Source organism: Marmota monax, unplaced genomic scaffold, assembly GCF_021218885.2.
Source record: "Marmota monax isolate L192 unplaced genomic scaffold, Marmota_monax_Labrador192_F-V1.1 WCK01_AAM20220418_F8-fsc00249, whole genome shotgun sequence".
NCBI classification, from domain to species: Eukaryota; Metazoa; Chordata; class Mammalia; order Rodentia; family Sciuridae; genus Marmota; species Marmota monax.
In genome coordinates this window covers 1,101,729-1,124,528 of record NW_026694242.1, presented here as the reverse complement: position 1 = coordinate 1,124,528, position 22,800 = coordinate 1,101,729, and the positions used below count along the sequence as shown (strand labels likewise).

Genomic DNA, 22,800 nt, shown 5'->3' with positions numbered 1-22,800 from the left:
ATTGAACTCAGGGTCACTGTATCCTCAGCCCTATTTTGGATTTTGTTTAGAGACAGGGTCTCCCTGAGTCGTTAGGGCCTCACAGTTGCTGAGGCTGGCCTCCAACTGGCGATCCTCCTGCCTCAGCCTCCTGAGCTTGCTGGCATTGCAGGTGTGTGTCACCTCTCCTTCCTTAAATCCCAGGACTGACTTCTCCCAGCCACATTTACTCCTGCTGCGTGCACCTTCGACAGCCAAGGAAGAATAGTAAAGGACAGAGACTGGAGATCCGCCTGGACTCCAAGTTCCTAACTCTGGGGCGTCCTTCCTTAGATCCAAGCAGCTAATTACCTTCCCGGAAGCCCCATTCCGTTGCCCCAGGGAAGGTGAGGATGACAGCACCAATTCAAAGAGACTGCTAATTAGACGGGTGCTTTTTCAAGTGGGAAGGGATTCCGGTCTCCCCACTGTGGAGAGGGAACAAAGAGAAGTTGAGCAAGGGGGGAAGACAGACCGCAGAGCTCCTCTCCAGCCTCTGAATTCAGGGAGTTTCAAAGACCATGCATTTGCAGATGAGCAGACATTTACCTGCCTTTCTAAAACCCAGTAGAAGCAATCTTGATCTTACCCACAGTGTGGAATTATTTGTCCCGTATCCAAGTTCGAGCAGAATTTTAGTGGCCTTACCCCCCCAATCATTCCACTTCCAGAGTGTGCCCCCCAGGCCCTTGGCATGACTCGATGACCCTTTCATTAGTGGTGAATTTTTGGAGGAAGGACTCAGAAGGCGTATTAACGGAGGGCCCTGCACCCTCCGCCTGCAGGTCAGCCGGATTTGGGAACTAAAAGTGGAATTGCCTAGAACCATCTCCCCTGCTTCCAAGGAGGCTCATGGGGTGGCCGTTCCTGATGGGCCCTCACACACCCAGCAGACTCTCAGATGCACAAGTGCTTGTCTTGAGCTGCTCTGTTTGCAGAGAATATTTGCTCATAGATACTCAGGAACACTAATGCTGCATATTTCAACTACAGAGAACTTTTTAAAAAATATTTATTTTTAAATTTTCGGTGGACACAGATCTTTATTTTGTTTCTACGTGGTGCTGAGGATTGACCGCAGTGCCTCTCGCATGCCAGGCCAGCGTGCTACCACTGAGCCACATCCCCAGCCCCCAGAGAGCTTTTTAATGTTAACTTTTTAATTTGTCCTCTTTAGATATACAGGACAGTAGAGTGATTTGGGGCTTTTTTGTTTGTTTTTTGTTTTTAGTACCTGAGATTGAACTCAGGGACACTTAACCCCTGAGCCCCATCCCCAGCCCTATTTTTGCATTTTATGTAGAGACAGGGTCTCCCTGAGTTGCTCAGGGTCTTGCTAAGTTGCTGAGGCTGGCCTCGAACTAAGGATCCTCCTGCCTCAGCCTCCTGAGTCACTGGGATGACAGATGTGCATGACCACACCCAGCCGGTAGAGTGTGTTTTAACATATTGTTCATACGTGGAGTCTAATTTATTCTAATTGGGATCCCACTCCCGTGGTTGGACCTGCTGTGGGGTGTCCCTGGTCGTGTGTTCCTGTATGAGATTTTAAATGACGCCCAACACCAGAGTGTCAGTTCTTACCTAAATCGTACTTGTCTCTGAAACACTATCTAAAATTTACCTGAGGCCCAAGGTGTGATGGAGTTATATGAGGGTGGGGGTGGGGAGAGAGGCGCTTAGCTTAGTCCTCCAGTCCACCGCTAGGAAAGGATGCTGTGGAGAGACGTGGTGAGTTGGAAAAGTGATGCCCATTCACTCCTCTGCGTCTCCCATTCCTGTTCCCTGCCTTCCCTTCCCTCCCCTGTGTCTTGTCCATGAACTGCTATTCTCCCTTCACCCCCTTGTGTGTGAGCATCTGCATATCTCAGAGGACACTCATCATTTAGTTTTGGGAACTGGCTTATTTACTTAGCATGATCGTCTCTGGTTCCATCCATTTACCTGCAAATGCCATCATTCCATCCTTCTTCATGGCTCAGTAATATTCCATCGACTATGCAGAACCTTATAAGACAAAAACCATCTCCTTCCTTCCCGTCAGGAATCCCTGGAATTCAGGAATCCCTAGCTCCTCAGGAATTAAAGCCGAAGTCAAAGGACCCTTAGAACCTGGGAGAGTGTCATGGAGCACACGACCGAGGACAAGGACAGACAGCGGCACAGCCTGACCTTGCTGAGCAGGCTGAAGAGCATGCGCGACTCGGCAGAGATGGTGGACGTGGTGCTGGTGGCGGAAGAGGAGCGCTTCCCCTGCCACCGCGTGGTCCTGGCCGCCTTCAGCCCCTACTTCAAGGCCATGTTCTCCTGCGGGCTGCTCGAGTGCGCGCAGGGGGAGGTGGCCCTGCACGACGTCCCGGCCCAGGGCGTGGCCGCGGTGCTGGGCTACATGTACAGCGCCACCCTGGACCTCAGCCCCGCCAACGTGCAGGCCGTGGCCACGGTGGCCCGCTTCCTGCAGGTGGAGGACCTGTTCGACGTCTGCCAGCGGTACATGGCGGAGCACATGGACGCCGCCAACTGCGTGGGCATCTACCACTTCGCCAAGCTGATGGGCGCCGAGGACCTGCACGATCGCTCCAGGAGGTTCCTGCACCAGCACTTCGCCGAGGTCAGCCTCCACGAGGAGATCCTGGAGGTCGACCTGCACCACCTCCTGGCCCTGGTGCAGTCGGACGAGCTCAACGTGACCCGGGAGGAGGGCATCCTGGACCTGGTCCTGCGCTGGGTCGGCCGGGACCAGGGGGCGCGCGCCCCGCACCTGGCCCAGCTCCTGCAGCAGGTGCGCCTGGAGCTCGTGGCCCCGGCCTTCCTGAGGGAGGCCCTGCGCAGGAACACCCTGCTCCTCAGCGACGCCGGCTGCATCGACCTCCTCCAGGGCGCCTTCAAGGCCCTCCGCTCGCCCCGCCAGCGCGCCCCGCACCTGCGCTACGGCATGGAGACCACCAGCCTCCTGCTCTGCATCGGCAACAACGCCTCGGGGATCCGCTCGCGACACAGGAACTACGGGGACGCGAGTTTCTGTTACGACCCCGTGGCCAGGAAGACCTACTTCATCTCGTCTCCCAAATACGGGGAGGGTTTGGGGACCGTGTGCGCTGGCGTGGTCCTGGCAGACAACACCCTGATCGTGGCTGGGGAGGCCACACCCTCCAGGCTCTCGAGACAAAGGAGTAAGAACGTGGAAATCTACAGGTTTGTAGCAACAGTAGAAGGGAGTACGGCCAAGAGTGGTCACTTCTATAGTCCCATGGAGCCTGTCGGGTGACCCTGAAAGTCTCCACAAACATTAGTATAAAAGGCACGGTGCAGTGGCCCACGCCTGTAATCCTAGCGGCTTGGGAGGCTGAGGCAGGAGGATCGCAAGGTGGAGGCCAGCCTCAGCAACTTAGTAAGGCCCTGAGCAATTCAGTGAGACCCTGACTCTGAATAAAATAGAAACTAGGGTTGGGGATGGGGCTCAGTGGTTGAGGGCCCCTAAGTTCAATCCCTGGTACCAAAAAATATATGTATAAGATTAGTATGCAGAACCCAGTTTTATGTGTACCTGTGTATAAGGCCATAACTCTGAATGTAGCATATATATAACATTCATTAGAAGTCATCCACATTATAAATCTATTTTCTCTTCCTTTAATTCCGAAAAACATGATTGAATCTAAGTCACCTGTATTTATGTTACAATTCAATTATATTTTTCACTTAGCTTTCATGATTTATCCATATTGTGCATTATAATGAATTTTTTTGTGGACCTTGATAGAACTTTAAACAATAAGAAAAGTTTATATCACAGACTTCTCTGAACTTTTTAAAAAATTACTCAGAGTACTAAGTATTTTCCTAACCAGAAAGCTTTCGCTCTCTGTCCTTAATTTCTGCATCTTTTCTAAATCCCTAATACTCATGAAACCATGTGGCTTTAAGAATGGCTTCTGGCAGGACATAGTGGCCCACGCCTGTCATCCCAGTGGCTTGGGAGGCTGAGGCAGGAGGATTGCAAGTTGGAGGCCAGCCTCAGCAACAGCGAGGCCCTGAGCAACTCGGCGAGACCCTGTCTCTGAATAAAATGCTGGGGATGGGGCTCAGGGGTCAAAGGTTCCTCCTGAGTTCAATCCCTGGTACCCTCCCCCCCCCCCAAAAAAAAAAAAGAAAAAAGTTTTGTATTTGTAGCTGGGCATTTTTTTCTCCTCGTTTCCAGTTCTCAACGTTGAAACAAAAATGTGATCAGTAAGTCACTCAACAAACAAGTGCTGTGCAACCTTCATAGGATCCATTCTGTTCTGAGCCTGTTTTCTCACAGTGTCTCAAAAAACCACAGCCACCTTTCAGCTCTACGTGGGTATTCGCCCCGTTGGGCTTCATCAAGGAGCCCTACGGAGACCCGGGTCTCCTTCCTGTTCCAAACACCCACACAGTGGTGAAGGTGTCACCCTGGGATGCTCGGGACTTTGGTTTCCTGCCCAGAGCGACAGGGGTTTGATCGTCCCTGCAGTCCCTGGTGACAAGCCAGGCACACACCTCCAAGTGGCCTGTCCAGCCCCAGGCAGAGTGTTCTTGATGGGAAATGTGGGAGTCGCCCGGAAACAGCTCCTCAGAGAAGCTTCCAGGCCTGACTGCCAGGTGTCGCTGAAAATCTGCCCTCGGTACAGAACACACTTCTCTAGTTCTTCTTGTTCACGGAGGGAACCTGGCTTCTCGGTTCCGGGTTGTCCTGGGTGGTGCGTGTGTGGGGTTTTGATTCCGGGTACCTTCCTAGGTCTTCTGAGACTTTGGATTTCACATATTTTATCCACTGCTGCCCTAAGTACTTTGTCCTTCTCAGATCACGACTGGGAAAATGAGACGTCACCTTGAGTGGGACAAGGGGCGGTCGTAAGCGCTCATGCTCGGTGACTGACAGATGTCAGCTCTCTAGAAGGCCCCGAGAGACCCCAAGCCCCTGTCCCCTGAGACTCTTCTTAGATCAATCTGACAATTCATACAAGAAGTCACCGTACCTAGTGGGCTAGACTGTCTGCCCAGCGCCCGGCCCACGTCCTCAGATGAGCTTTTACGCCGTCCTTTGACCCAGTTTGAAGCCTGTTAGAACTACAGTCCTTAAATTCTCTGTGTCCTGCATCAGACAGCCTGTTAGAAATCCTGAGTTGGATATTTTCAGATTCTCTGCCTGAAAACCATGATTTTTTCATGTAATTTTTTCTTAGAAATTGAACCCAAGACAGGCTTAACCCCTGAGCCCCGTCCCCAGCCCTTTTTGATGTTTTATTTAGAGACAGGGTCTCCCTGAGTTGCTGAGGGCCTAAGTGGCTGAGGCTGGCCTCCACCTTGCAATCCTCCTGCCTCAGCCTCCAGAGCTGGTGCGTATACAGCTGTCTCGTGTTGATCTTCTTTCCCCTCCAGTTGGGAGAGCCAGACTTGAGTATGTCCCTTGGGCCTTCTGTTTTCGAGTGGACGCTGATCCTCGGCTCCCTTTCTGCTGATTTCCAGGTACCATGACGGAGGGAACCAGTGTTGGGAGAAGCTGTCCTCCACCGAATTCCGGGAGCTCTATGCTCTGGGCAGCGTCCACAAGGACCTCTATGTCGTAGGAGGACAGATGAAAGTCAAAAACCAGTACCTCGTCACCAACTGTGTGGACAGGTACTCCGTCGAGCGCGACACCTGGAAGAGAGTGTCCCCCCTCCCGCTGCAGCTGGCCTGCCACGCCGTGGTGACCGTGAAGGAGCAGCTCTATGTGATGGGGGGCTGGACCCCGCAGGTGAGAACGTTCTTTGGTTGTAGTTATTCATTAGTCCTCCTTAGCTCCCCGTGACAGCAGCGAGCATCCTGCCATGTCACCTACACGGGATGTGGCTTCCCACTCCTGTGGCTGGGCCTGCTGTGGGGTGTCCCTGGTCGTGGGTTCCTATGTGAACATGGGAGTCATGTAGGAAAATCTCTTGGATAACTAACTGGCATGGCTTCTCTGGGCCTGGCTCTGTTGAAGACGCCGTAGTCACTGGACACTAAGAGTGTCACACCTACATTTGATAAGATGCTCTCTAAGACGGGTGCAGGGGTGCAGGACTGGAGTCCCAGGGGCTCAGGAGGCTGAGGCAGGAGGATCGCAAGGTGGAGGCCAGCCTCAGCCACTTTCGTGAGGTGCTAACAACTCAGCGAGACCCTGTCTCTAAATAGAATACAAATAGGCCTGGGATGGGGCTCAGGGGTGCAGGGCCCCTGGGTTCAGTCCCCAGTCCCCAAAATATAAAATAAAAAAAAACAAAACACAGTTTGCTTGGTTTGGATCCAGCCCCTCAGCCCCGAGACCACAGAAGGGGGGGTTCCTGTAACATTGACAATGTCCTGCCACCCGGAGGCCCAGGCCTGGGCTCTGTGAGGGACCACAGACGCTCTGTCCCCCGGCTGCTGTTCCTGGTGGAGACCGCTGACTGGTCTTGCTCTCTGGCCTCGTGTTTCACGCAGATGGATCGCCCCGACGAGGAGCCTGATCGGTTGAGCAACAAGCTCCTGCAGTACGACCCCGGCCAGGATCGATGGCGGGAGCGGGCGCCCATGCAGTACGCCAAGTACCGCTTCAGCGCGGCCGTCCTCAACGGGGAGATCTATGTGCTGGGTAAGCTCCTGGCCGACAGCGCGGCCATCTTTATTCTCCTGGCACTTTGGCTCAGTCAACATGAAATATTCTCCCTTGTCTGTCCCCTTCCAAATGTATCTGTGAGTCACCAAACTTCATCTCAGTCAGGAAGACCAAGTGGCCGTCACTTCACCAGATCCACCAGATTTGTAGAGATGTCACCAAATAATTTCCTCTGAATCATATATTCTGGGGGCCACGGGGTTGAACTCAGGGCACTACCCCACTGAGCCATCTCCCCAGCCCCTTTGTATATTTTTTTATTAAGATGCAGGGTCCCGTGGCCGGGGCTGGGGCTCAGTGGTGGAGCCCTTGCCTGGTACATGGGAAGCACTGGGTTCAGCCCTCAGCACCTCGTAAATAAGATAAAAGTCCATTGAAAACTCAAAAAAGTAAAAGAAAAAAAGGAGAGAGGGCCTCACTGACTTGCTGAGGCTGGCCTCCAACTTGCGATCCTCCTGCCTCAGCCTCCGGAGCTGCTGGGGTTGCAGGTGGGCCCCTCCAGGCACGGCCTTTTTTCTCATGTCCTGAACACGCCTGGTCTCGCACACATCAGCCCATCTCAGACCCGCGGGGACAGGTAAGAGACCCGAGGGCCACAGACGGGGTGAGCCCAGTTCCAGCACGTTCTCCTGAGGCCCGTTCTTCCCTCCTCCCCCCTCGTTTGTTGAGTTCTGCGCCCTGAGCGCCTTCCTGCTCCCTAAGGTCACCCCGTCACCTCCCTCCTCCCTGCGCGTGGGAGACAGGAAGGACGCCGGCTGCGCTGGTGCAGGGGGACTGTGCCCTTCGTTCTTGGGTCCCATCTGCAGTGAGGGACAAAGGGCACACACCTGGGGAAGGGGACGGGTCGCCGCGGTGACAGGAGGAGACAGGAGGGAACAGCACGCCTGTGAGCAGAAGTGAGACGTCTTCAGCTCAGGGGTGACGTCGTCCTTGTCTGCCGGTCCTGGAGGGAAGCAGGACTCGTGGCCGAGTGTTAATAAGGGTTTTATTTAAGGACAAGGCGCGGTGCAGTGTCACTTGTGACGGCCTCGGTGACAGGGCTCACTCGAGTGAAGCTTTTCCTCTGGGTAGACATCCTGTGCTTTGTCAGGACTACGTGCCACGTCACAGGCCCAGAGGAGATGGCACCTGAGCTGAGAGACAGGGACCCAGCTCAGGGCCGGGAGCAGCTGACCCCGAGTCCTGGAGGAATGGGGCTCGGAGCTGGTTCAGACAAAGAAGCAAGAGCAGAGGAAGCAGATGAGCCCTCAGGGACCCGGAGTCGAGAGCACGAGTGTAGGTACAGGGAGCCAGGTGACAGGCTGTGAGTAAGGAATTAAGAAACTCAGCTGGGCACAGTCACACACACCTGTCATCCCAGCGGCTCTGGAGGCTGAGGCAGGAGGATCGTAAGTTGGAGGCCAGCCTCAGCCACTTAGCCAGGCCCTGAGGAAGTCAGCAAGACCCTGTCTCTCAATCAAACACAGAATGGGGCTGGGGACAGGGCTCCGTGGTCAAGGGCCCCTGAGTTCAATCGCTAGTGCTCTCCCCACCCCAAACTGGAATGTCTGTCTGCCTGGGAGTTATTAAGGTTAATAACGGATGAACGATCCCTGCAGCCCAAGCACGCGGCCTCATAACTGCTGCTGTGGGCGACTTTATGCCGTAGGCACTTTGTTGAATTCTTTGCATAAACAGTTTCCTTTAATGGTCATAAAAATGGACCAAGTATTCACTCTCCTCTGTGTGGCTGGTAGATATCCAGGCCGAGCCTCCATCGGAGAATATCTAACAATGTTCCATGAAGCACTTTTTAAGCTTCTGAAATCTATGGTGCCAGTAAGCATTTAGCTAGCAAAAAGATAAGCGAGACCAAGAGACTTCCAGCTACAAAGTAAAAATGCCACCATTCTCTCCCCTGGAAGAGGATTTGGAAGGAGACACATTGTCAAAAAGAACCGTTTCAGATCTAGAAATCAATCAGAAGTTGGGTGGGGTGGCGCACGTCTGTCGTCCCAGCAGTTCAGGAGGCTGAGGCAGGAGGATCGCAAGGTGGAGGCCAGCCTCAGACACTTAGCAAGGCCCTGAGCAACTCAGTGAGACCCTGTCTCTAAATGTAATATTAAAAGGTTGGGGTTCCATGGTTAAGATCCTGGGTTCAATCCTTGGTACCCTCCAAAATTAATTAATTGATAAAAATGCCATCTCACTGAGGGACTGCAAGACACCAGAGCGTCTGTCAGACCTCAAGTCTAGGGCTGGGCTGGGGCTCAGTGGCAGAGCGCTTGTCTAGCACGTGGGAGGCCCTGGGTCAGATCCTCAGCACCAGAGGAAAATAAACCTAAAAAGAGAAAGGTACTGTGTCCAACTCCAACTAAAAATAAATGTTAACAACAAAAAACCCTGCAAGTCTAAACTGCAGTGTCTCCCAGAGCACCAGAACTTCTGCAGGTGGGACACCTGGTTGGCAGGTGGGACATCTGGCTGGTGTCCCTGGGGTCCACTCTGAAGAGCCGTGTCCCTGTGTCAGGGTGTGTGACAAGTCAGCTTGCCCTATGTCTCCCATGTCTGAGAGCAGCAGGGAAACTTGACTTGACACAGGATTACTGAGGTGCAAGACTCGCACGTCCCTGAAAAGCGATGACCATCCACGCGGCCACGAGTGGGGCTCCACTGAGCCTCACACACCCGAGCCCCCCACAGCAGCCCTTTCCATCTGTAGGGTGGCGCACGCTGCTGGTGCCCTGGGTGCCTATAACAGGAAATCAGTTCCCTTCCTTCTGGAGCCATGTGTCTTTATCCCAGACCTCAAAAAGTCCCCACAGGTAACTTCCCAAGGAACAGAAAACATCCCGCAGCTAAAGGGACAAGCACCTTGAGCAATAGCCCGTGGAATAACGTTTGATAGAAACAGAGAACCAGGAGGCCACGCGTATTGGAGCCATCCGACAAGTGGTGTCAAATAGCTGTATTCCTTTTAAAGAAATAAAAGATGGCCAAGTGGCACGAAGAAACAGAAAACCACACCGAGTGGTCAGTAGTATTTGGGACGCTGGATGGAGTGGCGCAGCCTGTCACCCCAGCAGCTCTGGAGGCTGAGGCCGGAGGATCGCAAGGTGGAGGCCAGCCTCAGCCACTCAGCAAGACCCTGTCTCTAAATAAAATGTAAAAAGGGCTGGGGACGGGGCTCAGGGGTTAAGTGTCCTGGGTTCAGTCCTTGGTACTGAAAAAAGTGTGTGGGACGAGCCAGCTGGACCCACAGTGTGAAGGGAGCATAGTGATGGAAAGCCAGTGGGTAAGGAGAACACTAGCAAATCAGGAGAGAGTCTTGAAGAAATTGTGCAGGGTACAACACAGAGTGACGACGATCATACACTGTGCACACTCACACACTCACGAACACTCACACACATTGCGCACACACCGCCTCCCTTCCCTGCCACCTCTCTCTGAATGGAAGAGAAGTTGGGGACGTGGGGGACAGAGGAGAAGATGGGTGACGTTCAGTCAAGTCCCGTAGAGGGAAGAGGCTGCTCTGCTTGGGGACTTCGTCCCCCAGGGGTTCAGGTGCTGAAGGCTTGATCCCGAGGTGACAGTATCAGGAGGTGGCCGGGCCTTCAGAGGTGGGACAGTGGGAGGTCATCAGGTCACGGGGACTCTGCTCTCTGCAGGGGCAGTGACGTCCCGCAGGAGTGAGCCAGCCACAGCAGGGGACCCGGCTGTCCTCCTAGTGACGCGGAGGCCGACGCAGGAGGCCCCGTGTTTGAAGGCAGCCCGTGCCCCTGAAGAGAGGTCGTGCCTCCAACAGGAAGGGCCGGGTGTGGCTCTGGGACAGCAGCCCCGGCCAGGACAGGGAGGGGAAGAGGGGAAGGAGCCCGGTGCTGCCCCGCCCTGCCCTCTGCTCCCTCCTCTCCGTGTGACCCCTCCTGTGCCCCTGCCACCTGTGATGTCACCCAGCACGAGTTCCCCAGAGGGGGCTTCCTCTTCCCGAAGCTCCAAGCCTCGTGTGTTGTGTCACAGCCACGGCGGACCCACAGGGCCAGGGACAGTGTCTGAGGGACAGTGGGGGGGGGGTCCTGGAACTAGGGAAAGACGGACGGAGCCTCGTGCCAACACGGTGCCAGCCTGGCTGGCCATCGAGAGCCGAGGGCACAGGGACCTGACTGAGGGACCCCAGAGGGACAGGGCCTTAACGCAGCTGGAGGAAAAGGATCGACACACTGACAGGTGGCCTCGCCCGCCACAGAGTGTGGGACACAGGAGACAGCAGGGCCGTCCGCTTGGTGTGCCACGGTGACAAGGACACAGCCTGTGAGACGGTCCTGCGAGAGCAATAGAGACGTCTCAGACAGACCAAGAGCATCACCACCCGAGGAGGTCCCCACCCAAGAAGCTTCAAGAATGTTCTTCAAGCAAAAATGAAAATCCACAGGGACCCAACAGGGAAGGTCCAGAGGCCAGGGGGTGAGAGGTGGCATGAGAGCCACCCTGTAGTCACCACGTCCCCAGACGGGTGGACAGTCCTGGAGCGGCCTAACCCTGGGCTGATGGGACACCTGCCGGGGTCCTGGTCCTGGCATCAGACACTGTCCCCACGAAGGGGAAACGAAGAGCCGTGGTCTGTGCAGCTCCTGGCTGCTGCAGGTGGCTGTCCTGGGGCCCAGGAGGACGGCCACCGTGACCCCCAGAAAGCTCTGACCCAAATGGCAGGCAGAGAGCTAACAAGTGTCCCAGCCTGCTCTGGGCTCAGGTGGAGGGAGACGTCACTGACGTGGCTGCGGGTCACACTTGGGCACGCACAGTTGAGGGGCACAGCAGAGGTCAGGCAGACATGGAGAAAGACAGAAAAGGATTTTGCAGCCTGTAGGCTTTGGGGGCCCAACCAGAGCGAATGGGCTTCTTTCTCAGAAGTGGAGTCTCTGTCCTGCTAACAGAATGCGGGTGACAATCTGTTTCACTGTCACGTGAGTTGTCCCATCTCTGACGTTTCCCACCCTCACTTGGAGCCTGAGGCCTTAGGAAACATGACCCGGCTTCTCTCTTTGGGGTTCTAACCACGGGCCGCACCCCGTCCTCATTTTTTTGAGACACGACCTCTAAGTGGCTGAGGCTGCTGTGAACTTGGGATCCTCCTGCCTCAGCCTCCTGCGCACCGGCCCAGCCGTGTCACCCTGCTCTCTCCTTACTGCTTACTGACGGCTGGTGACTGTCCGCACTTCCTGTTGGCTTCTCCCAAGGCACTGCTTACGCCGGTGGATTTAAGTTGGGAAATGGGCCCCGCTGGCCTTGACCTGATAAAATGCCACGAGAAACAGTCCTCGCCTTCCATTTGCCTCATGCAACTTTGAAAGAAACCTGTGACAGCAAGTTGACCATCAATAAGCCATTAATTGGGGGGATACCGGAAATTGAGCCCAGGGGCGCTTAACCCGAGCCCTGTCCCCAGCCCTTTTTATATTTTATTTAGAGACAGGGTCTCGCTGAGTTGCTGAGGCTGGCCTCCAACTTGCAATCCTCCTGCCTCAGCCTCCCAATTTGAATTGCCATCAGTTATAGGTTTAGCAAACACTTGAGAATCATCAAACATGAGACTTGAGCAACTTCAGGACCCGCTGGCTTCCTTACGAACATCCTAGAACGTGAAAAGGAGCAAGAAATAAGACTCGAGTCACAACTGCCTGCTCGCCACGTCACTTAGATACAGTCCCTGAGAATCAGCGTCAAAGCTGCTGCAGGGACCCTCGTGAACAGGTGCCCAGACCACAAACGTGACTCCTCCCTGTCCCCCCCCCCCGTGTGGTCGTCTAATCACTCTGGCACCAATTTATGAAATCAGTGTGACATCCTTCGTCTACAGATGACAAGAAAGTGAACTGTTTTAGTCGGCTACTTTGCTGCTGTGACTAAAGGACCCTCCAACACCACTGCAGAGGGGGACAGTGGACGTGGGGCCCAGGGTGTCCCAGGTCCCAGTCCACAGGCGGCTCCACTCCTGGGCGAGGGGAGGCAGGACATCATGGAGGAAGAGTGTGGTGAGGGAGCAGGGACTCCACTCTCCAGGGACAAAGAGAGACCCCAAGCCACGGCCCCAGGGCCACTTCCTCCCCCACACCCCACCTGCCACCAGGGAGCCATTCCCTGCCGGGGTTCAGGGCTCACACCCCTCACTCCTCCTCTGGACCTTCCTGCGTCACCTCCCACGGGGGGCTCTGGGGACACTCACAGCCACAGCAGGACATGACACAGGAACCAAATCGACCACCTTGTCCTGCCAGCAAGTGACAAGCCAAGAATATGGAGCGGCCTCCGTCTTCCCAGCAGCCCACGTGGTGTCACCAGGGCACAGGGACACACAGGCACCCCCAGGCTGGCCCCGCAGGCAGCTGGGGACCTGGTGACTATCACAAGATCTTCCTCCTGCTTTGGATCAGGCCCCGGGAGAGCAGAATGTGCCTGCCCCCTTGAGGCCACCTGCAGGCGAGGCACACAGGGCCAGCACCACCGTGTCCACGGGTCCTGTGCCCCCCGCCAGCTCCCGCCAGGCTCCATGGGCAGAGAAGGTGACGCCCAGGCCCCTCGGAGAGGGAAGAGTCCGTCCCAGGCCAATGTAGGAGGGAGCCTCCATCTCAAGGAAGGTGGGGCAGGGAGGAGTGTCCCCTCCCGTCCTGTTCTCCGTCCCCTGCAAAAACGCACAGTGGTAACGACCCAGGGCTAGGGTTCTGTTCTGCATCTGGGATGTGTTGGGAGGTGACTTGGAAAGACTGTCCATTCGCCTGTTTTTGAATTAAACTCGGGCTCACAGGTTCTGGGCACATGAACTAGACATTCGGAGGTGTCCAGATCCCACTGACGTCCCACAGATGCACCTGTCCCCCCCCCCCCAGGAGGGCTCTCATAGGAGGTCTCCCTGGAGGCAGGTGTGGCTTATTAATAAAGATGGAGCCTCTGATTATTTATCTCATCAAGAGTCACCTTCAGTATGCGCTCGGTATGTCTGCTGCCCTCGTGTCCTTGATGGTGACATCACACCCAGGGGGACACAGGGAGTAGGTCCCGCCTTTGTGGCCAGGAACAAAAAGGGGACACCCCGGAAGCCCACACACACACCACCCCTCAAGCAGAGCCCGTGAACTGTCACCAGCCAGCAAGAAAGCACAGATCCAAGGGTTAGATTGTGGACCAAGGGACGAACATCGTCATTGATACACTTTTTTTGGTGCCAGGGATTGAACCCAGGTGCCCTTAATCCCTGAGCCCCGTCCCCAGCCCTTTTTATATTTTTATTTAGAGACAGGGTCTCACTGAGTTGCTCAGGGCCTTACTTTGGCTGAGGCTGGCCTCCCACTTGCGATCCTCCTGCCTCAGCCTCCGTATCTGCTGGGATCACAGGCGTGTGCCACCACACCCAGATAAATACACTTTTGGTAACAGAGCAACAAAAATGACGGCATTTGTTATCTCCAAAAAATCCACAGGACAAGGTAACGCCCCATGTTTTCTGTGTCTGGTGGGGACAGACACAGGGGCTCTGCTGTGAAGGTTCTGAGTTACATGGAGGATGTTGGTCTCTGTGGGCCTCCACCTGACCCCCCTGTGGCTCACCCTTGACCTTGCTGGTCCCTGACAAGGTCACGATGCAAAGCAGCGCAGAGCATCTCCGCGGCCCTTACGGGATCCTACAGCTAAGTCCCGGTGACCCTCCCTGGGGGTGTCCAGCTGTGGCTGAAGCCTCGCCCTGGGCCTCTCACCCCACAAGGAAGAGATTCCGCTTTTGGTGAGGTTGAGAACCTTCTCGGTGCCTCCCTGAAAGTGGGCCCGGGGACAGCAGCTGTGTGGTCAGCTGAGGCCAGTGTCGCCCTCCTTGGACTCAGCTGCTCAGACTCCGCGTGGTCACTGGGCTGCACTATCGATCCAGTCAGGTCATGCCCGGCAGCCAGCAGCCTTCTGGGCTCAGAGCCTCCGTCCCTGGATCCCCACTGAGACGGGACACAGGCCAGACGGTCAGCAAAGGGGAAAAGGACTCCTCTCCACAGCCGTCCCCAGCAGCTCTGGTGCCCAGGCTCAGCCCCGGTGGTGGGGAGAGCAGCCTTCACCTCCAGCTCCGTGGACTCGCTGAGTACTGGGCGGCAGAGCCACCGAGGGGCACACCTGTCATCCCAGCAGCTCAGGAGGCCGAGGCAGGAGGATCGCAAGGTGGAGGCCAGCCTCAGCCACTTAGCAAGGCCCTCAGCAACTCAGCGAGACCCTGTCTCTAAATACAAAATATAAAGGGCTGGGGACAGGGCTCAGGGGTTAAGGGCCCTGGGTTTAGTCCCTGGTATCAAAAAGAAAACAAGTGACATTGAATTTGGCCATGGGCACGTAGCAGACATCACTGCTGCTGTGACATGATCTTAGAAGCAGCACCAGGCGGGAAAGGGACGCGCCACCGTCCTGGAGCCTGGGGGGCAGACCCCACCGGCCGAGGTGGCCGCCCACGTGGACCTGCCCTTCCTGACCCGCCGTTTCCTGGGTCGCTCTCTGCAGGGGGAATCGGCTGTGTGGGTCGAGACAAGGGCCAGGTTCGGAAGTGCCTGGACGTGGTGGAGATCTACAACCCCGACGGGGACTTCTGGAGGGAGGGCCCGCCCATGCCCTGTCCCCTGCTCTCCCTCCGAACCAACGCCAGCAGCGCAGGCGCCGTGGACGGCAAGCTGTACGTCTGCGGGGGATTCCACGGAGCAGGTACCGCCCCGTCACACGGGTCCCCGCCCCGGAGCTGGTTCTGACCCTCAGTGTCCAGGTGACTGCCCAAGAGCAGGGCCACACTGGAAGAGTCAGGCTTCGGGAGCTCAGTGACCTTGAGCGAGTCCCTAGACCTGTGCGCTCGGGCTCCACGTTTACCTAACGAGTATCCACACCCCTAGGTGTGGGCCACCTTCAGTGGGTCCTGGCTTCTCCTGTGGCCAGAACACGGCAGACACCAACCACACAGACCCCGAAGGGCAGCATTGAACCTGAAGGGGGGAGAAATCATAGGAGGGGGAGAGATTTTAAAATAGGGAGAGCCAGGCCCGGAGGCTCCCACCTGTCATCCCAGAGACATGGGAGGCTGAGGCAGGAGGATCGCAAGTCGGAGGCCAGCCTCAGCAATTTGGTGAGGCCCTGAGCAACTCAGCAAGACCCTGTCTCTAAATAAAAAATAAAAAGGGCTGGGGACGGGGCTCAGGGGGAGGGCTCTCCTAGGTCCAACCCCAATACTGCCAAATAGACTAAGTGTGACCTCACTGACAGCCACAGTGGCCAGCACAGACCTGTTGGAAACAGAGCTCCGGGCACTTCCTGTTCTGAAAGAAAGACGTCCTGCCCAGGCCGACAGTGCACAGCAGGGCCTCGTGCTAGGCCGACTTTGTTTAATAAGCACATAATCATACACAACAGAGAATAATGGTCGTAACTTCAGCATGAAGCAGGAGAATCAAGTGCCATGATTGAGCTCCTCTGGTTCTCTTTTTTTTTTAGTATTTCCAGTTCTAGATGGACACAGTGCCTTTATTTTGTTTATTGACGTCTTTTTTTTTTTAAATCTTCATTTTATTCTCTATGTGGTGCTGAGAATCGAACCCAGTGCCTCAAGCATCCTAGGTGAGTGCTCTACCTCTGAGCCACAAGCCCAGCCCTGACTGAGTTTTTTTACGTGGTTCTGGGGCTGAAACCCAGGGCCTCACACCTGCTAGACAAGTTCTCAACCCCTGAGCCCCAGCCCCAGCCCTTTTTATAATTTATTTAGAGACAGGGTCTCGCTAACTTGATGAGGGCTTCACTAAGTTGAAGAGGCCGGCCTCCAACTCACAATCCTCCTGCCTCAGCCTCCCGAGTCACTGGGGTGACAGGCGTGGGCCTCTGCACCCGGCTCTTTTTCTTTACTTGTTCTTCAAAGGACAGCAAGAAGCCTGGCAGAGCCGGGAGGCCTAGCAGCCGCAAGCCCTGCCGGGACACCAGGATCTGAGCTGTCCAGGGAGGGCGCCCTGCTGCCCGGCCCACTCGGCTGGCCTCTCCCTCCACTCTGGTCACCTCGATTCCTGTGCCGCCCCAGCCGTCCCACTTTCTCTTGACCAAAAAGAAGGCCGAGAATACAGGAGAGAGTGTCAGGCTGTCTGGAAGGATGGAGGCCATCAGTGTGGAGGGGCAGGAGGCCGTTCTGTTGGGCCTCAGTGACCTATTTTCTTCCCCCCACACTGAGGCGCAGTGGACAGCCCATGATAACCCGCCCCCGGAGCCGCTTCTCCTCTGTGCTAGCCCGTAATGCCGCAGCCATATTGGTTATGAATAAGCCCCGAAGACCTCAGTAGGAGTTCATTCACCAGCCGTTACTCAGAACACCAGGGACCCTGGATCCCAAGTGCTTTGCCACGTCCCTTCCTCCAATCTGGTGGGAAATGTGAAATCCTTAACTGACTGAAGGCACGGCCAGAGAAAGTTGCTAGACAGCCTTTTATAACGATGCTTATGTGCTCAAGAGGATGGTCAGAGAACGTCCACGTCCCCTCCCCTGCAAGGGACCACATGACAACCAACGAAATGGGCAGGAGGATCCCAAGGTAGAGGCCAGCCTCCGCCACTTGCTGCTGTTTCACACCCTTCAATAGACCAGCGGCCTCCCGCACCGCCAAGGCATCGTCTGATGGTCAGGCTTATCGTGACACTCAGGAGCTGCTTCTGTCTGCTCGGATCAGGGACATTGTCCCTTTCATTAGCACACTGGCTCCTCCACCACCAGCAAGACCAGGAAACATCCTCACCTGAGAACAAGCCACGTTCGCCTGGGGTAGGTGCCTCGCTCTACCATGTATTATTTCTCCTTTTACCCACTCGCTCCAAACAGGATGGAGTCTGAGAGACTTATCGACCATCCACAGTAAGATAGAAAGGAACGGAAGAAACCCACCACACACCAGGCACGGCGGCCCACGCCTGTCATCCCAGGGGCTCAGGAGGCTGAGGCAGGAGGATCGAAAGCTAGAGGCCAGCCTCAGCCACTTAGCCAGGCCCTGAGCAACTCAGTGAGACCCTGTCTCTAAATAAAGTAGAAAAAGGGCTGGGGACGGGGCTCAGGGGTGGAGGGCCCCTGGGTTCACTCCCCAGGACCCAAGAAAAAGAAAAATACCAAACAGTAATTAAAGTGAATCAGGACGTAGAAGGAAGGAAAAATAAAAATTAAAAAAAATAAATCAACGAGACAGAGATAAGGCCAGAGCCCAGGTGGCCTCCAAGCTCCTGCACACTGGCTGTGGGTGTGGACCACCTGTTTCCCTGCCACCTCACCAGAGACCGGTGCACAGAGGAGGGCGTGTCCTGTGTCCCCAGTGTCCCCTGCTAGGACCCCACGGCTGGGCACCGTGTAACCAGGAGGAAATCTCTCCCTGGCCTCATGAGGACTGCTGAGAGTGTCCTCAGTAAAACCTTTTATTGACCAAAACAGCGAGTCAGCACCTCACCTAAGAGCCCGTCAGGGGAAAGGGGTCCCCAGGGTCCAGGGACGGACACTCGTGTGTGGCACTCCCCTGGGCTCGCTGCGCTCAGTGACAGCTTCTCCAAAACGAGGCTCACCAGCTTACTCCCCAGGTGGACCTGAACACCCCGGCTCCGTCCCCAGGCAGCCGTCCCCGTGCCACCCGGGGAGCTCTGTGACACCTCGTTATTTTTTAACATCTATATTTTAGCGGTAGGTGGACACGTTGCCTTTAGTGGTCTATGTTTTACGTGATGCCGAGGATCCAGCCCAGGGCCTCACCCGTGCCAGGCAGCACCCACCTCGGAGTCCCCGCCCCAGCCTGGCCCTGAGCCCTCATCAGTGACCCCCAACACCACGCGGGTCCTTTACCCCATGATACACCGGGGCCGTCTTCATGGGGGATTGTTCCAGAACCGCCCTCACCAGGTAGCAGCCCAGGGGTCCTGAGGAGCTCTGGGATCCCGTGTGAGGGTTTGGGAGACACGGAGTGAGGGGGAAGAGCCGGCGGGTGGGTGGGGTTGAGGCTGCGGCCTGCCCTTGTCAGTGTGGTGACACGTTGAGAACCTGAGCCTCACGTGAGCAGGTCCTCCAATGCCAACCCTGTCCCTTGCTTATGAGTCCCCAAGGGTAAGAGTGGATAGAAGTGCCCAGCAACTCAGGAGGCTGAGGCAGGAGGATCGCAAGTTAGAGGCCAGCCTCAGCCACTTAACGAGGCCCTGTTACAGTTTAGGTACGAGGTGTCCCCAGAAGCCCCTGTGTGAGCGTGCAAGGAAGTTCCCAGGTGGAGTGAGTGGTCGTGAGTGTCTTCACTAATCAGCACACTGTCCCTGTGACAGGTCACCTGGGCCCTGACTGTGGGCAGGCGGAGCGTGGCTGGAGCAGGAGGGTCAGTGGGAGCAAGCCTTTGGGCTGCATACTTTGTCCCTGGTGAACACATTTCTGTTTCCTGGTGGCCATGTCCTGAGCTGTTGGTTCCTGTCCCCCACCCTTCTGCCATCATGTTCTGCCTCACTTTGGGCCCAGAGCCATGAGGTCAGCCATCTACGGATTGAGACCTCTGAAATCATGAGCACCAAATAAATCTACGAGGCTCTTGTCATCTCCTTTGGTCACAGCAGGGAAAAGGCTAAGACACTGTCTCAAAATAAAAAACAAAGCCGGGCGCAGTGGTGCACACCTGGAATCCTAGCCCCTGGGGAGGCTGAGGCAGGAGGATCCCAAGTTGGAGGCCAGCCTCAACAACTCAGCGAGACCCTGTCTCAAAATAAAAAATAAAAGGGACCAGGGATTTGGCTCAGTGGGTAAGCACCCCTGGGCTTCATCCCCAGCACCCAAAAAAAATTTTTTTTAAAGAGAAAGGAAAAAACTTCCTCAGTAAACACTCGGGTGAGCCAAAAGCCCACTGACTCCGGTGGTTGGCGCCCCAGCCTGGGGTCATCTGAAGGACACCTGGACGCCTTCTCTCACTACACAAACCCAAGGGGTCACTGCCAAAGAACAGAGCCCCGGCACAGCGACAGTGAGCTGGAGAAGGTCACTTCACCTCCACGGTGGGACAAGGACGCAGCAGCCGTACTGAACAGTGACGTCCTTCTGCCCCCTGGTCCAAGTCCCCAACCTTTCCTGCTGGGACGAGGCGCTGGCTCCCGCTGGGAGGTGGCTGTGGGTGCCCTCCTCCTCCTCGGTCCCTCGACAGACCCTGCCAGTGCTGGGCTGGCCAGCCTCTCACTCTGGGGACTCAGGGGACAACAGCCGCGTCCAGCAGCCACAGCAGCTGGCAGTGTGGAGGGACACGATGGCACTCTGCCCCCTGCAGCTGGCCTCCAACTGGAAGGTGCCTTCTTCCCAGTGGCTTCTGTTTTGTCACAGCCAGTGACATGGTCTCTGTCATTGCTACCAAGAACCCTGATCCAGCAAGCACGACCCTGTGACAAATGTAAATCCACAAAAACACGTGGACTTTGAGACGCTCAGAAACCAGCAGACCAAGCAGATAAAATAATGAAAACAAAAGGCGATTGAGAGCCAGACGTGGTGGCCCACGCCTGTCACCCCACTGGCTCTGGAGGCTGAGGCAGGAGGATCGCAAGTTGGAGGCCAGCCTCAGCACCTCAGCAAGCAACTCAGTGAGACCCTGTTTCTAAATAAAAAACAAAAAGGGCTAGGGACAGGGCTCAGTGGGTAAGTGTCCCTGGGTTCCATCCCTGGGACCAAAAAGAAAGATCTGAGAACTGAGCTGTCCAACACAACAGCCGTCTCTATTTAAATATTCTAATTTAAGATGATTAAAATTAAATGAAATTTATAGATTTTTCCCAGCAGGCATAAAACATTCGGCCCCACAGGGGGTTGACGGACACAGTGTGGGACAGCAAGTTGTGGAGTGTCACAAGGAGTCAAAGAGGAGCATCACTAGGTTCAGTTTCACCGACACAGAGGACAACAGAGTGCACACCCAGGGCCTCACCCATGATTGGAGGTGCCCCACCTCTGAGCCACGTCCTCGACCCCAGCACATCCCTTCCCAGTCTCTTGTAGGACATCTCCACCGGCTCACCCTCACCGTGGGTCAGCGATGACAGCAGCCAGACAGGCCACCCGGCTCCCAGAAACCCAGGAACCTGCAGCAAGATGATGATCCCACGCACTCACCTTCCCACTAAGGACACGGGGGAAACTCGGGACCCCACTGTGAACAGGTCCTGGGTCAACATGCACGTCCAGCCTAAAGGGACAAACTGGAGAGATTTGAACCACACGATCACAGCAGCTCCGTCCACAGTGGCCAAGCCGTAGAACCAGCCTCGGTGTCCATGAACAGACGGGTGGATACAGAAACTGTGGCACATATACACCGTGGAATATTACTCAGTCGTAAAAAAGAACGGCACGATGGCATTTACCGGTAAATGGATGGAACTGTAGACCGTATGTGAAGTGAAATAAGCCAGACTCAGAAGGTCCAGGGTCACATGTCCTCTCTCACGTGTGGAGGCCAAAGAGGAAGAAGGAAAGATAGGTGGGGCCAGGGGAATCTCATAAAAATCAAAGGGAGACCGAAAGAGGGAAGGGGCCAAGAACTAGGAGGGAGGGAGGGAGAGAAGGGGAGGCACTGGACAGTGACATTGGCCACATATATATATTGTCACATTGTGTATTGTGAGCGTGTAAGAATCATCTTGTACAGCCATAATGCACCAATAAAAAATGGGGAGGGGGAATTGGTACCCTTAGATACATAAGAAGACATTTAAAAGTGAAAATCAATCAACACCGCACCCATTTCCAGAAGACACGGGAAAGGAATTATTTGGGGCTGGAGGGCACAGACTAGGGACTGAACCCAGGGGCGCTTAACCACTGAGCCCCATCCCCAGCCTTTTTTATTTTTAATTTTGAGACAGGGTCTCACTGAGTTTCTGAAGGTCTCACTAAATTGCTGAGGCTGGCCTCCAACTTGCGATCCTCCTGCCTCAGCCTCCTGAGCCCCTGGGCGTGCACCACCCCACACAGCCCAAAAGGAATTCTGCATCCAACAAAAGAAACTCAGAAATGTCCAATATTTCAGCTTGGCCCAAATGATTCTGTCTGTAGCACTTTCAAATTCTCCAGTTTCAGCCCTGCTAGTGTATGCATTGGGATTTTTTTTTAATAAATCACATTAAGGGGCTGGGGTTGCGGCTCCGTGGTAGAGCGCTTGCCTAGCACGTGTGAGGCCCTGGGTTTGATCCACATAAAAATCAATAAAATAAAGGTATTGTGTCCCACGAACTACAAACTAAAAAAAAAAAATTTTTTTGAAAATATTTCTTAATAAATAAATAAATCACATTAAAAGATCTAAAGCCCTCTCCCACTCCCGAAATCAAGAAATACATCAAGCTACTAATGAGGATCATTGCTAATCTGTTGGCCCTTCCCAAGTTGATTTATAAATCCAATTTGTGAATCCAGCCTGGGCCAGACCAGTTCTGCTTGGGGGTTGTGCGGGTTGGCTTCTCTGTCTTCACAAGTGTCACAAGATATTTATGTATGGAGCATAACAGAATAATATGATCAGGACTATTTCTGTGATCCGGCCATTCTTGTCTTCTCTGGGCCTCAAACCTATTTTTGTTTCCTGGAGTGTGTAAAATAAATCCAAAATCCAGGCCACACCACCCATAAGTACCGCAGCCTCCGTCTCTGACGGGTGCACGTTCTGATCTGCCCACCAGTGCCTAAGAGAACTCACGTGATCTCTGATCACCATCTGGCACCCACTCCACATTCACGCTCCCCAGGGCCTCAACATCGTCGTTTCCATATTTTATTCAGACCCTGACACTGTCCCTCAGCCGCCATGAATCCTCAGGCCAGTTAATCAGCTTCCTTGGACCAACAAGATGGAGAAAATGATCAGTCTCTCTCAGATGACTGTTCAGAGAACTAACTGAGATACTATTGTTCAGAGAACTAACTGAGATACTATTGTTCAGAGAACTAACTGAGATACTATTGTTCAGAGAACTAACTGAGATACTACTTTGGAAGCACTTCAGAGTGTCCAGTTACTCATCGTGGACATAAGAATAGAGTCACCTCCGCAGATGGGACTTCACTCCTCTCATCTTGTTGGATTATTGTGGTTTGGGTTTTTGAGACCAGGTCTCTATGTTGTCCAAGG

General features: G+C 54.8%; 1 protein-coding gene and 1 long non-coding RNA gene across 5 annotated transcripts in view; one reads left to right on the top strand and one right to left on the bottom strand.

The window, feature by feature from the left end:
* Kbtbd12 (kelch repeat and BTB domain containing 12) overlaps positions 1-22,800 on the top strand; it is a 31,678-nt gene that overhangs the window by 6,517 nt on the left and 2,361 nt on the right. For 2 of the 4 annotated variants that reach the window (XM_058586227.1, XM_058586228.1), the window contains 5 exons: positions 2,063-3,213; positions 5,509-5,779; positions 6,487-6,637; positions 15,167-15,364; positions 17,269-17,447. In XM_058586227.1, coding sequence (XP_058442210.1) covers positions 2,144-3,213; positions 5,509-5,779; positions 6,487-6,637; positions 15,167-15,364; positions 17,269-17,447 — 1,869 coding nt within the window. In that variant the 5' untranslated portion in view covers positions 2,063-2,143. Of the gene's footprint in view, positions 1-2,062; positions 3,214-5,508; positions 5,780-6,486; positions 6,638-7,125; positions 9,775-15,166; positions 15,365-17,268; positions 17,448-22,800 lie in introns of those variants that run through there. The other 2 variants (XM_046466920.2, XM_058586229.1) reach the window with 2 other exon arrangements.
* Positions 12,009-13,067, bottom strand: LOC124108476 (uncharacterized). The gene is made up of 2 exons (XR_006856698.1): positions 12,864-13,067; positions 12,009-12,272 (listed from the first exon to the last, which is right to left on the bottom strand). It is a non-coding gene; the product is annotated as an uncharacterized LOC124108476 (long non-coding RNA).